Source organism: Artemia sp. Qi Xiang Cuo, chromosome 2, assembly GCF_049724085.1.
Source record: "Artemia sp. Qi Xiang Cuo chromosome 2, ASM4972408v1, whole genome shotgun sequence".
In the NCBI taxonomy this organism is placed as follows: Eukaryota; Metazoa; Arthropoda; class Branchiopoda; order Anostraca; family Artemiidae; genus Artemia; species Artemia sp. Qi Xiang Cuo.
The window spans coordinates 10,089,719-10,102,313 of NC_142795.1; the positions used below are offsets into that span (position 1 = coordinate 10,089,719).

At 32.9% G+C, this 12,595-nt stretch overlaps 1 protein-coding gene across 2 annotated transcripts in view; it reads right to left on the bottom strand.

The window, feature by feature from the left end:
• The window catches only part of LOC148954892 (uncharacterized), a 415,568-nt gene that overhangs the window by 220,577 nt on the left and 182,396 nt on the right, over positions 1–12,595 (bottom strand). The window contains exon 4 of one of the 2 annotated variants that reach the window (XM_089107976.1): positions 5,359–5,579. The exons of the other annotated variant lie outside the window; for it this stretch is intronic. Within the exon in view, the coding sequence (XP_088964102.1) occupies positions 5,359–5,579 (221 nt within the window). The remainder of the gene's footprint in view (positions 1–5,358; positions 5,580–12,595) is intronic. 2 annotated transcript variants of the gene reach the window in all.

The window sequence follows — 12,595 nt, forward strand, 5'->3', positions numbered from 1 at the left end:
ACACCGTATATCTAACTGGTGTAAACAATAAAGAGTTTGTTTACTTACATAGAATTTTGTCATAATTTCATGAATGAAATGTCTTTGTTTATCCAGCATGTGAATTCAAGAAAGAGTTTGTTACTTACTTACAATTTTTCTTCAGTAAAGAGTTTGTTACCTGCTTACAATAGAACTATTCTAAAGAATAAAGACGGGTTAAGCTTAAAGACATTTATTGCTTAAACGTATTAACAGTTTTTTTTTTGAGAAAAAAAAACGGCAAATGGTTACATAAAAATAGTACTTAGAGTTCACTCTTAAACATCAACAAACAATGGTCCTATGGTATAGAATAGTTTTTGAATGGTATACCATGTCTTATGGATTTATCACGTTCAGGTATGTTCTTAGGTATCCACTGTGCGAAGAACCTAACCTCGTCCTCAGGAAGATCATAACCCCCTTCAAATTTAGCACACTTAAACTCTTCTAGATTCAAAAGTGGAATCCTAGGGTCACACTTTTGAATTAAAACTTTATCTGTAGGTACATTGCCTTTTACGTAGAGTGCTTCAACCAGGAAAAAGCTGCAAATTTCACTGACTTCCTCCTGAACATTTCTCAGTTTCTAACCTGTATTATAAAGCGGTATAATCACTCTATTGTAGAATTCCAGTCTGTTTATATGACGTAGTGTAGTATCCAGTAAGCTTTTATCATACTCAAACCGATTTTAGTTCACTATCCAATGATAACAGTCGATTTCTTTGAGTTCCATAGACAATAATTAAAATGCACATTCAAATAAAACTCCACAAGATGATTTTTTTAAACTTATAAATTCTGTGTGACAGAGTCCTATCATCTTGGAAGTTATTAATGTAGTTGTTAAGTAGAAAAATACTTCATCAAACTTTTATATCTTCGCTCAAGGTTGGATGGAATTATGGCTAGGGGGATGAGTCCTAAAACCATCTGAATTCATTGTGGGGAGGAGACACAAAACCATTGGAAGTCATTGCAGGGAGGAGTCATTAAACTTTCGGTAACTGATAAATTCTGTGTCATACAGTCCTATCATCTTGGAAGTCATTAATGTAGTTGTTAAGTAGAAAAATACTTCATCAAACTTTTATATCTTCACTCAAGGTTGAATGGAATTATGGCTAGAGGGATGAGTCCTAAAACCATATGAATTCATTAGAGAGAGGAGTCATAAAACCCCTCAGAAAACTACCACACTTGAACATCTAAAAAACTATGTCTGAAAATCCAAACAGCTAATTAAATATTCTAATTCATGATTTCAGGCACGTAAAGCTCAATAGTAACCGAAACTCTAAAAAACGGAATATTGATACCAATTGATACAACAAAAATGTTCCTTTAGTAGCTACGCAATATTCTGTGTCATACAGTCCCATCATCTTGGAAGTTATTAATGTAGTTGTTAAGTAGAAAAATACTTCATCAAACTTTTATATCTTCACTCAAGGTTGAATGGAGTTATGGCTATGGGGATGAGTCCTAAAACCATCTGAATTCATTGGAGGGAGGAGTCATAAAACCCTCCAGGAACCTAACACCCATGAACATCTAAAAAACTATGTCTGAAAACCCAAACAGCTAATTAAATATTCTAATTCATGATTTCAGGCACGTAAGACTCAATAGTAACCGAAACTCTAAAAAACGGAATATTGATACCAATAGATACAACAAAAATGTTCCTTTAGTAGCTACGCAATTAGGCTAAAAATGACATATCCCAAATCATAGGTTTCAGACAACACACCCCAACGAAAGGCTAAGAAATCTAGGTCAGAAAAGTCAAAAATAGCAAACCACTCGTCCCAAATCATGTGTTTGAGACAACACATACCTATGAAAGGATAATAAGTCCAGCTCAGAAAATTAAAAAAATAGCGACCCACACATCCCAAATCATAGATTTCAGACAACACACTGCAACGAAAGACTAATAAATTTAGTTCTGTAAAGTTCAACTAGCAAACTACATAACCCAAATAATAATTTTCTGATAACACACACCTATGAAAGTGTAAGAAATCCAGCTCAGTAAAGTCAAAAATAGCAAACCATCCATTCCAAACCATAGGTTTTAGACAAAATAGACCTCTGAAAGAGTAAGAAATCCAGCTCCAAACAGTCAAAAATAGCAAACCATACACCCCCAACCATAAGTTTCAGACATTATTCACCTACGAAAGACGGGAGCCCGGGGAGGTCCTTTGAGGGTCTGAGGGGGCCCCTGAGGGCTGGGTGGTCCTTTGGGAGCTTAGGGGGACCTTTGAGGACCGGTGGCTTCCTTCAGGGTTGGGGTAGGGGGGGGGGGGGGTCAGAACCCTTTGGGGTTTGGGTAGGAGACCTCACAACACTGTTCAAATGGAACTTGTGTATTATAACGACCACAGAGTTTCACCCTCAAATCCTCTTCTAAAATCATCTTTTCAATCATCTTTTAAAATGACTAACTGTTTCACCAAAATAATTCCCTAAAATAATAATTTGTTCTGAAAAGATATAATAAAGCCTTAAAAAGTATTATAATGGGGGCTCAGGAACCTTGGGGGCGGGGGGGGCCCTTGGGGAGGTGGGGGGACATTTGAGGACGGGGGGGTGTGTTGGTGGTTGGGGGGGGGGCATCGGAGCCCTTTGTGGCTGTGGTAGGGGACCTCACAACACTGTTCAAATGGAACTTGTGTATTATAACGACCACCGAGTTTCACCCTCAAATTCTCTTCTAAAATCATCTTTTAAATCATCTTTTAAAATGTCTCTAACTGTTTCGGTAGCGTAAAGAGCGAGGTATTGACTAAGGGGAGAACCCTCCCTCTCATATACGTAATAACATATACGTAATAGAAAAAAAAACAATAAAAAAACAAGCGATACGGCTCAATAGTAATCCAAAGTTTTAAAAACGGAATTTTGATGTTAATAAATGTATCAAAAGAATGTGTTTATAATGCTGATTATAAATATATAAATTTTATTAAGTTTAATATTACTCATCAAAGGCTACGAGCCTGAGAAGAATTTACCCGATTTTTTTTTTAAGAGGGGGGAAACACCCCCTACAAGTGAATAAATTTTAATGAAATCACACCGTAAGATTCAGCGTATCAGAAAACTCTATTGCATAGGTTTCAAGCTCATATCTGCAAAAAATCTGCAACTTTGTATTTTTTGCCAGAAGAAAAATATAGGAATATAGAAGTTAGTTACGTAAGTTGATTTGTAAAGACATCCATTTAGCAAAAGAAAAGTAAAATTTTTATGCAAATAAAAGCTGCATTAACTAAAAAACGACCATAAATTAAATAAAAAAAACAAGTTTTTTAAACTGAAAGTAAGGAGCGACATTAAAACGAACAGAAATTATTCTCTATATGAAAGGGGGTGCCCCCTCCTCAGCACATTTCTCCTTACCGTAAAGTTTAATCTTGTCAGAAAGCTTTTTTTTTTAAAACAATAAAAACTTTAGCGTAAAGAGTGAATCCTTATGATGATGATTTCAAATATATCAGTTTCATCAAGTTTAGCTATACCGGTCAAAAGTTACGCGCCTGAGAAAAATTTGCCTTGTTTTCGAAAAAAGCGTGCTTTGCCGTTTCTATCGAATATACTCGTCATATTCTTAAGATTTTGTATTGTTGGAGGGGAGGGGGGGCTAAGTCCCTCTGAAATTTGAATTTACTAGTAAAATACTTTTCTTTAATTTTTTTTTTTTGGGAAATAAAAGAATGAAAAGTTTACTCACATTGAAAATTGACGAATCCAATGTTTTCAAAAGTTAATAATATATGGTGTACTATAAGCAATGTCTTAAAGCACAATGAAAATTTGGATTCAGGTTACGGATATTATATCGGTGTTTTTAAATGAGTATACTATAGCTCGCCAAGTTTTTTTAAAAACCAACCAATCAAGTTATTATATGGACTAACCACCAAGCTTTCTCTAATTGACTTACACACAGAAAATGAGTGTCATAATGGAAAACCTGTCTGCCAGCCCAATATGGGGTTCATAGTAATAGGTCACTGGCCCGTGGTAAGGCATATTACGCAATCACGTTCCGGACCTGTACTACTATTACTACTTGTAACCTCGTGCAACATGGCTCGAAATAAAAATGATTCATCAGAATCACCATGGTCGAAGACAACTAGACCAGATTTTTCAGCCCCCCAATTTTGAAAACCTGAGAAAATCTTATTTTAGTCTGCGTATCACTGATGTGTCTTCTTTTCTTCGTTTTTCCTCCGGCGCTAGTTGGATGCTAGATCATCGTCGAGAGATGTGGATGGGCTATTTGAGAGCTAATGCCTACATCTACGTACTTTTTATAAATTCGTCTTGATAACGCCATTGTAAAGTGCCGTATGCCACTTAAATTGACCCTTTGTGGAGGAGTTTCTAGAGTAGAAAGGCTGAAAACCATAAACACGGTACTATCAAATTATTCATGGTTGAAAAGCCTAAAGCGAAGGTTTAAAATCAATCTCTTGAATGCCCCCCCCCATCTCCAGAAGCGCAGATTAGCAGGATGGAATTTGCTGTCCCCCTCCCCATTTCAGAATTACCCTTATTTTGGTATTTCCCTTGAAAAGATACAAATAAAACAATTCCCCTCCCGGGTTTTGTCAGATTTTTAGTCTTTTTAGTAAATACAAAGGAATAAAGTAAAAAACGAGTTTTGAAAAAAACGCCTAGTAAAAAAACAATCTTTTAAATTCAATTCAAGAATAGTAACCGGTTTTTTAGGTTTACCTCAACAATAAAAGCTAATTACGAAAACGGCGGCGGATCGAAATGAAAAATACACCATTAGAATCACCAAGATGAAACACCCTTGACCAGAGGCTTACAATTTCCGATCTTAGAACCTTCCACCCCGTCACCAGATTTGAAATCAGTGGCGGATCCAGGGGAGGAGCGAGGAGGGCGCGCGCCCCCCCTAACGTAGTCTAAAGTAGGGTAGTTTACTTAATTAACGCAAGTTTGCGTTAATTAAACTTGCTCCTAATGCAAGTTTATTGGATCAACCTATTTTGCGCCCCCCCCCCTAAAACAATTCCTGGATCCGCCCCTGTTTGAAATACAGCCTCTTGTGCTTGAAACCACTATTTTAACACGACATACAGAAGTATATATTTACACTCCTGGCGCTGTAGATTTAAGCATTGAATACCAGAAACAAAAAGGCTTGATTACTAGTTGTTTGCAAAAATATTGACTTAGAGGCAGGCTTGAAATAAGAAACCGAAGAAGACTGAGCAGAAAATCATCTAATTCTTTCATGTTTTTACAAATGTAAGAAAAAGAAAAGAGAAACAATAAAATACTTACCTTTGGAATAAACCTTCGGGCACATGAATTGGTCTAGAACGGCCGAAAGGATCAGAAGAACTGGGATAGAGTTCCAACTCTTTCAAATACTCCATCCGTGAGATTGGATTAAGGCTGAGGGGAGTAAAAACGCAGCACAGAGATGTCAGGTACGGACATAAGTGATCCAATAATACTGCTAGCATATACTTATCATCGAGTTCAAGACGAAGCTTTCGAAGCTAATAAAAAAAAAGCTTATCAGCACAGTTAATCTTATCACAAATTTCATTTAAATTCCAATTGACTACACATACATTTTTAATATTTATTAAATTTTTGTTTTCTACTCCTCCGTTCTGAAGATGAACCCTCGGTACTTGATATTCAACATAATTTTGTCTTGGCCATCAAAGTTTTCTGCAATTGGGGTATTTTCAAATAGAAATTATTTTGATCTGACATCAATCAATCATTTCCTTTGAGGCTAGCAGTCAAAAAGGCGCAACCTGCAGAGTTTATATGTTTGGCTTCCGAACAACTCAAATAATCCAACGAATGCTACTTTGGCTTGATGAAATGTAAACAGCGACGAAGACCACACTGCCTTACCATAATACAAATAACAAAAGGTAAAGCAACAACGAATTATTTTTCAGACTGAGAAAAAAAAAATTCAAAATGAAAATTTCCGCTCTATATCCAAGAGCCGTCATCAGCAAATTACAGATAAGTACAGATAAAATAATATTTACAATAAAATACGTGACCATTAAAAAACAAAAAAAAAACAAAAAAAAACAGACAGTCCTGGCATCATAACAAGGAAGTTCAACCTCGATCCCCAAATTAATTAACTCCGAATATTTTAGGTTTTTTATGATTGTTACCTTTTCCCTCTAAAAAGGGTGATTAATTTCTTTTTTCTTTTAAATTAATGATACCTTAATTCTTCCCCAAGAATGATTAAAAGGCCAAAGAATGAGTAAAATGAGTAAAGGCCATTCCATTCTCATTTCCAACTCTATTTATAAATTTCGCACCCGACTTCAAATTTTTCACTGAATTTAATAATTACCCTCATGCGCTGGACAAAACCTTTGAAATTGCACATTTTAGGCAAAATACTTATAGGCCTACGGTATTTTAATTTCCTTTTTCGGCTTAAATTGTATTATCTCCTCTGAAACTTCTCTCATCCCCTATTTTTCTCAATTTGGCTTCCGTATGATTCGCTACCACTTGTATTAAACAGGTAAATTACGAATTTGTTTTATTTTATATCCAATTACGAAGTCAATTTTGACTATTTTCGCATAAAAAATGCTCGTACACAGGCCGCATCCTTTCCAATATCTGTTACGTAATAGCATTGACTTGATTACAGTAGGAAGGGTCAGGAGATCCGATACGAACACATGTGCTGCCATCTATAATCAAGTCTAACACTGACAGGACATAATTTATTCATGGATTATTGATCCAAAACCTATCATGAATTCCAGACTGGGCACCATATATGGTCATAAACAAAATTGATTTAAATAATCTGATGGGGAATTCTAATGTAATACAAGGAGAATTAAGAAGCAATATGGCTTCTTTGATCTTTAGGTCTGAGAGATAAATGGTCTTTAGTGACAGAGATAAATTAATATTTTATTTTTAAATATGGCTTCTCTGATCTTGAGGCTTAGCGATAAATTCAGGAATTATTATTCTTTCGAGGTCTTAATAATCCAACTTGATTCTTGATTTCATCTCTTGGATAACTTAGATTTAAGGTATTTCTAAGTGCAACAGATAGAGAGAGGGATGTACATGGTTTCACTTATAATTTAAAATTCTTTAGGTCAGAGAGATAAATTAAAATTCTATCAAAACCTTAATAATGTAGCTAGGAACACCTTAGAGATGAAGACAGATTAAATATATTTTACGCGGGAAATGGTTTCCTGGGAATTTCAAATGTGACAGCGCAGGGATGTCGAAACAAAGGAACACGCAGAAATTACTTTAGGAGATTATTTGGGCGAAACAGTTTGAGACATTTCAGGGATTTTTTGGGCGAAACAGTTTCAGACATTTTATAAGATGATTTGGGGTGAAACTCTGTGGTCGTTATAATACACAAGTTCCATTTGAACAGTGTTGTAAGGTCCCCTACCCCAACCCCAAAGGGCCCCCTACCCCCAGAAAGGTCCACTCCCCCGCCCCCCCCCAAGGGTCCCCTCCCTCCGGAGCCCCCAGAGGAACCCCTCACCCCCGGACCCCCAAAAGGGCCCCCTCCCCCAGGGGTCCCCAAAGGGCCACCCCTCCCCCGGGTCCTCCAAAGGGCCCCTCCCCCGGACCTCCAAAGAGTCCCCTCCCTCCGGACCTCCAAAGAGCCCCCTCCCTAGTTTAGAGTTTTAGTTTGATATTAGCTTACAGTTTTAGTTAGAGTTGTATTTTATTTTAGTTTTAGTTAAGTGTTTTTGAACTTGTAGTTTAGTTTTAGCTAAACGTTTTAGCTTAAAATTTTAGCCTAGAGTCTTAGCTTAGAGTTTTTCGTTGCACTTTTAGTTTAGTTTAGTATTAGTTAAGAGTTTTAGTTTAGAGTTGTAGTTTTGTTTTAGTAAAGAATTTTTGTTTAGAGTTGTAGTTTATTTATAGTTCAGAGTTTAGAGTTTTAACTTAGAGTCTTAGCTTAGAGTTTTAGTTAGAGTTATAGTTTAGTTTAATTTTAGTTAAGAGTTTTAGTTAAGAGTTGTTGTTTAGTTTTAGATATGAGTTTAGTTTAGAGTTTCAGTTTGGTATTAGTTTACAGTTTTAGTTAGAGTTGTAGTAGTTAAGAGTTTTAGCTTAGAGTTTTACATTAGAGTCTTAGCTTAGAGTTTTAGTTAGAATTATAGTTTAGTTTAGTTTTAGTTAAGAGATTTTACTTAGAGTTTAGAGTCTTAGCTAAGAGTTTTAGTTTAGAATCTTAGCTTGGAGTTTTAGTTCTATTTATAGTTTACTTTAGTTTTAACTGAGAATTTAGAGTTTTAGTTTAGAGTCTTAGCTTAGAGTTTTTGTTAGAGTTATAGTTTAGTTTTAGTTAAGAGTTTTAGTTTAGATCTCTAGTTTAGTTTTAGTACAGAGTTTTAGTTTGGAGTTGTAGTTTAGTTTTAGTTTAGAGTTTTAGCTTAGAGTTTAGAGATTTAGCTTAGAGTCTTAGCTTACAGTTTTAGTTAGAGTTATAGTTTAGTTTAGTTGTAGTTCAGAGTCTAGAGTTTCAAGTTAGACTCTCAGCACTTAGAGTTTTACTTAGAGTTGTATTTTATTTTAGTTCTAGTTAAGTGTTTTTGAACTTGTAGTTTAGTTTTAGCTAAACGTTTTAGTTTAGAATTTTAAACTAGAGTATTAGCTTAGAGTTTTTCCTTGCACTTTTAGTTTAGTTTAGTTTTAGATAAGAGTTTTAGTTTAGAGTTGTACTTTCGTTTTAGTAAAAAATTTTAGTTTAGAGTTGTAGTTTAGTTTTAGTTAATAGTTTTAGTTTAGAGTTTAGAGTTTTAGCTTAGAGTCTTAGCTTAGAGTTTTAGGTAGAGTTATAGTTTAGTTTAGTTGTAGTTAAGAGTTTTAGCTTATAGTTTAGAGTTTAGAGTTTAGAGTTTTAGTTAGAGTTACAGTTTAGTTTAATTTTTGTTAAGAGTTTTAGTTTAGAGTTATAGTTTAGTTTTAGTTTAGAGTTTCAGTTTGGTATTAGCTTGTAGTTTTAGTTAGAGTTATAGTAGTTAAGAGTTTTAGTTTAGAGTCTTAGCTTAGAGTTTTAGTTAGAGTTATAATTTAGTTTTCTTTTAGTTAAGAGTTTTGTTTAGTGTTTAGAGTCTTAGCTTAGAGTTTTAGTTAGACTTTAGAGTTTTAGTTTAGAGTCTTAGCTTAGATTTTTAGTACTATTTATAGTTCACTTCGTTTTTACGTGAGAATTTAGAGTTTTAGTTTGGATTCTTAGCTTAGATTTATTGTTGTAGTTATAGTTACGTTTATTTTTATTTGAGATATTTTGTTTAGATCTATAGTTTAGTCTTAGCAAATAAGTTTAGTTTAGAGTTTTAGCTTAGAGTTTAGAGTTTTAGTTAGAGTTATAGTTTAGTTTAATTTTTGTTAAGAGTATTAGTTCAGAGTTATAGTTTATTTTTAGTTTAGAGTTTCAGTTTGGTATTAGCTTACAGTTTTAGTTAGAGTTATAGTAGTTTAAGAGTTTTAGTTTAGAGTTTAGAGTTTTACTTTAGAGTCTTAGCTTAGAGTTTTAGTTAGAGTTATAGTTTAGTTTTAGTTAAGAGTTTTGTTTAGAGTTTAGAGTCTTAGCTTAGAGTTTTAGTTAGAGTTTAGATTTTTAGTTTAGAGTCTTAGCTTAGAGTTTTAGTTCTATTTATAGTTTAGTTTAGTTTTAGTTGAGAATTTAGAGTTTAGTTTTAGTTAAGAGTTTTAGTTTAGATCTCTAGTTTAGTTTTAGTAAAGAGTTTTAGTTTAGAGTTGTAGTTTAGTTTTAGTTAAGAGTTTTAGTTAAGAGTTTAGAGTTTTAGCTTAGAGTTTTAGTTAGAGTTATAGTTTAAATTTAGTTAAGAGTTATATTTTAGACTTTAGAATTTTAGTTTAGAGTTATAGTTTAGTTTAATTTTTGTTAAGTTTTAGTTTAAAGTTATAGTTTAGTTTTAGTTAAGAGTTTCAGTAGTATAAGATATACAGGAGCTGGACCACATCATTAATTAATTCAATTTACCCCCTTTTCAACTGAATTCACCCAATTTTAAATGAAAATTTCCAACATTTTAACAATTTTCCATCATGAGCTTTAACATCAATAAAGTTCTTCTGAAATCAGAATTTTTAATGTAATTTAAAAAAATATTCCATTCTTCTTATACTACTGATAAAAGGTAATAATTTAATATTTATTAGATAGTTCGATATACTACTGATTAAGTTCAATATCAATATCTAGATAATTATTATTATCTTTCCCTTTTCTTTCAATAACCTTTAAAATCATACCTTTATCTTTTTCTATATTTTTAAATTTCTTTTCAAAATCAGCTGCTTTAGAATCAAATCGTTTTGGTGCAAAGATATCAACCATTTCACCCTCAAAATTAATAATAATAACAAGTTTTTACCATATTTAGTTACTACGTTTTTCATTGCTTTAATTGTATATTCTATTCCAATGTCTAAGTCTTCTTTCTTAACGATTCGATTGTATTTATTTTCCACTTTCATTTCTCTTAAAAGTTTCTCCATTAATCTGTAAATTATTTTATTAAAAAAATTTTCTGAATCGAAAATAATTTATAGATTAACATTTAATTTGTAGATTAACATGTAATCTATGATCAATAACCTTGGCATTATTCCCAGAAATCTTTCACCAAGTGAAAGATTCTTGGGAATAATGCCAGACACGCGACAAAAACAAATTTCAGATTACGCAAACTAGTAGGTGTATATAACGTGTCTGACTTGTATAATAGGGCTGTGAAATATTCAGAATTTAGAGCTCTGACGCAACATACAACATACACGATATTATCCAGAGCTTTTTACATCAAAAAAATATTTCTAGGAGGATAATCAGAAATCAAATAGGGTTACATAGGTTTTATTTAGTAAGAGTAATAGAATTATCATAAAACACATTAAAAAAGCCCAAGACCAACTTCAATGTTTTCCGACATTTTTAAAGGATGCATATTTTTTGCTAATTCTTTAAATTCCATGTCATTTGCTAAACTGTTAATAATAACGTTATCATTTCTCACTAGAGTCACACTGTCTTCTCCACAAGAATTTGATTTGCTAGAAGATTTCTTTTTCATAAGATTTCCGATCGGCCTCCCCTAACTCCCCTAGTGACCGGACCGGACTGTGATTCCAGTAACCACAACTAGGGTCGTAATCGAATTTATAAACCAAGTTTCATCTTTTTAGCTTACACCTTTCTGGTAGAAGTGTTTTTTACCCTCAGACAAACAGAAAAAGCGAGTGTTATATGTCACATGCATATTATAAAGTAGCATAAAAACATTTCGATTTTTCTATATTATTCCTAGTCGCTACAGTTTTTGATTAACAATAAATATCTTACCTTCGATATGAATATTACTATCACAAAATCAAACTCAAATAAACTTCCTTGGTTAGATCTTGATTGGTCTTGAGAAACACGCGAGAAATTGCTGCGTCATTATTTTGTGCAGATGTTAATAGAAACTGACATGGCAATTTGACACAAATAGAGCAAAATTGCAAATTTTGAAAAAAATTTTAGCAAATTGAGCAAATAGAGTGGTTAATGAAACAAGCAATATTACAGGTGGAAAGTAAGAAAGGTTTTATTTATGTCTTGGACTTTACAGACATGGAGCAGTATTTATACCCGTTTAATTTCACTTGCTTCATATACTTTTCACGAGGAAAAAACTGTATTCCGTAATGTATTCCGTATGTTTTCCGTAATTCATTTTCTCGTTTAATTATTTCTTCATTATTCAATTCACCCGATTTATACATAGCAAGCAATTCTAAATAGAATGAATAAGCAGTTTTATGCTCAGCCTTTCTTTTTGCTATTCTTAGGTATTTTTCAAGTATTTCAATCAGAACTGTCCCAAGACTTAAAGAAGCAAGGGGTGCCATAGCAAAGGCTGATAAATCTGAAGTAATGAGTATAAATTTAATTACGAAGTGAGCATTGCTAGAGTTTTCCTAATATTTAAATTATCTACAATAAACACATAATAGTTTCTTCAATTCTTATTCCATTTATGTTAAGAAATAAAACCTAAGTAAAATTATGTGGATCCAATCCCTTAAACCTTTTTTGCATGTACCATATATATCAATGTCTACTATTGACATCACTCAAATTTTTTTTTGGAGTGGAATAATCAGCAATCTGTTTTTATTTTTTTCTTCTATTATAGACACATTATTTATACTATATCCATTGTCTTTGTTTTGTATTTTTATCAATAAAACTAATTCATAAATTACTGATGAGATAATAAGCAAATAACACAAATATTTTAACCATTCTTTCGCTGTTCTTAATTTCTCCGAATTAAAAACATTCATTTGTATAAAAAAAAAAAAATCTAAATAAAATTTTGTGGATCCACTCCCTTAAATCTTTTTTTAATATACTCTGCACATAAATGTCCACAATTGACATCACTTAAATTTTGTATTGGGATAGAATGACAAGCAATTGGTTTATTTGAAGTCTTTAAATATTTTACTA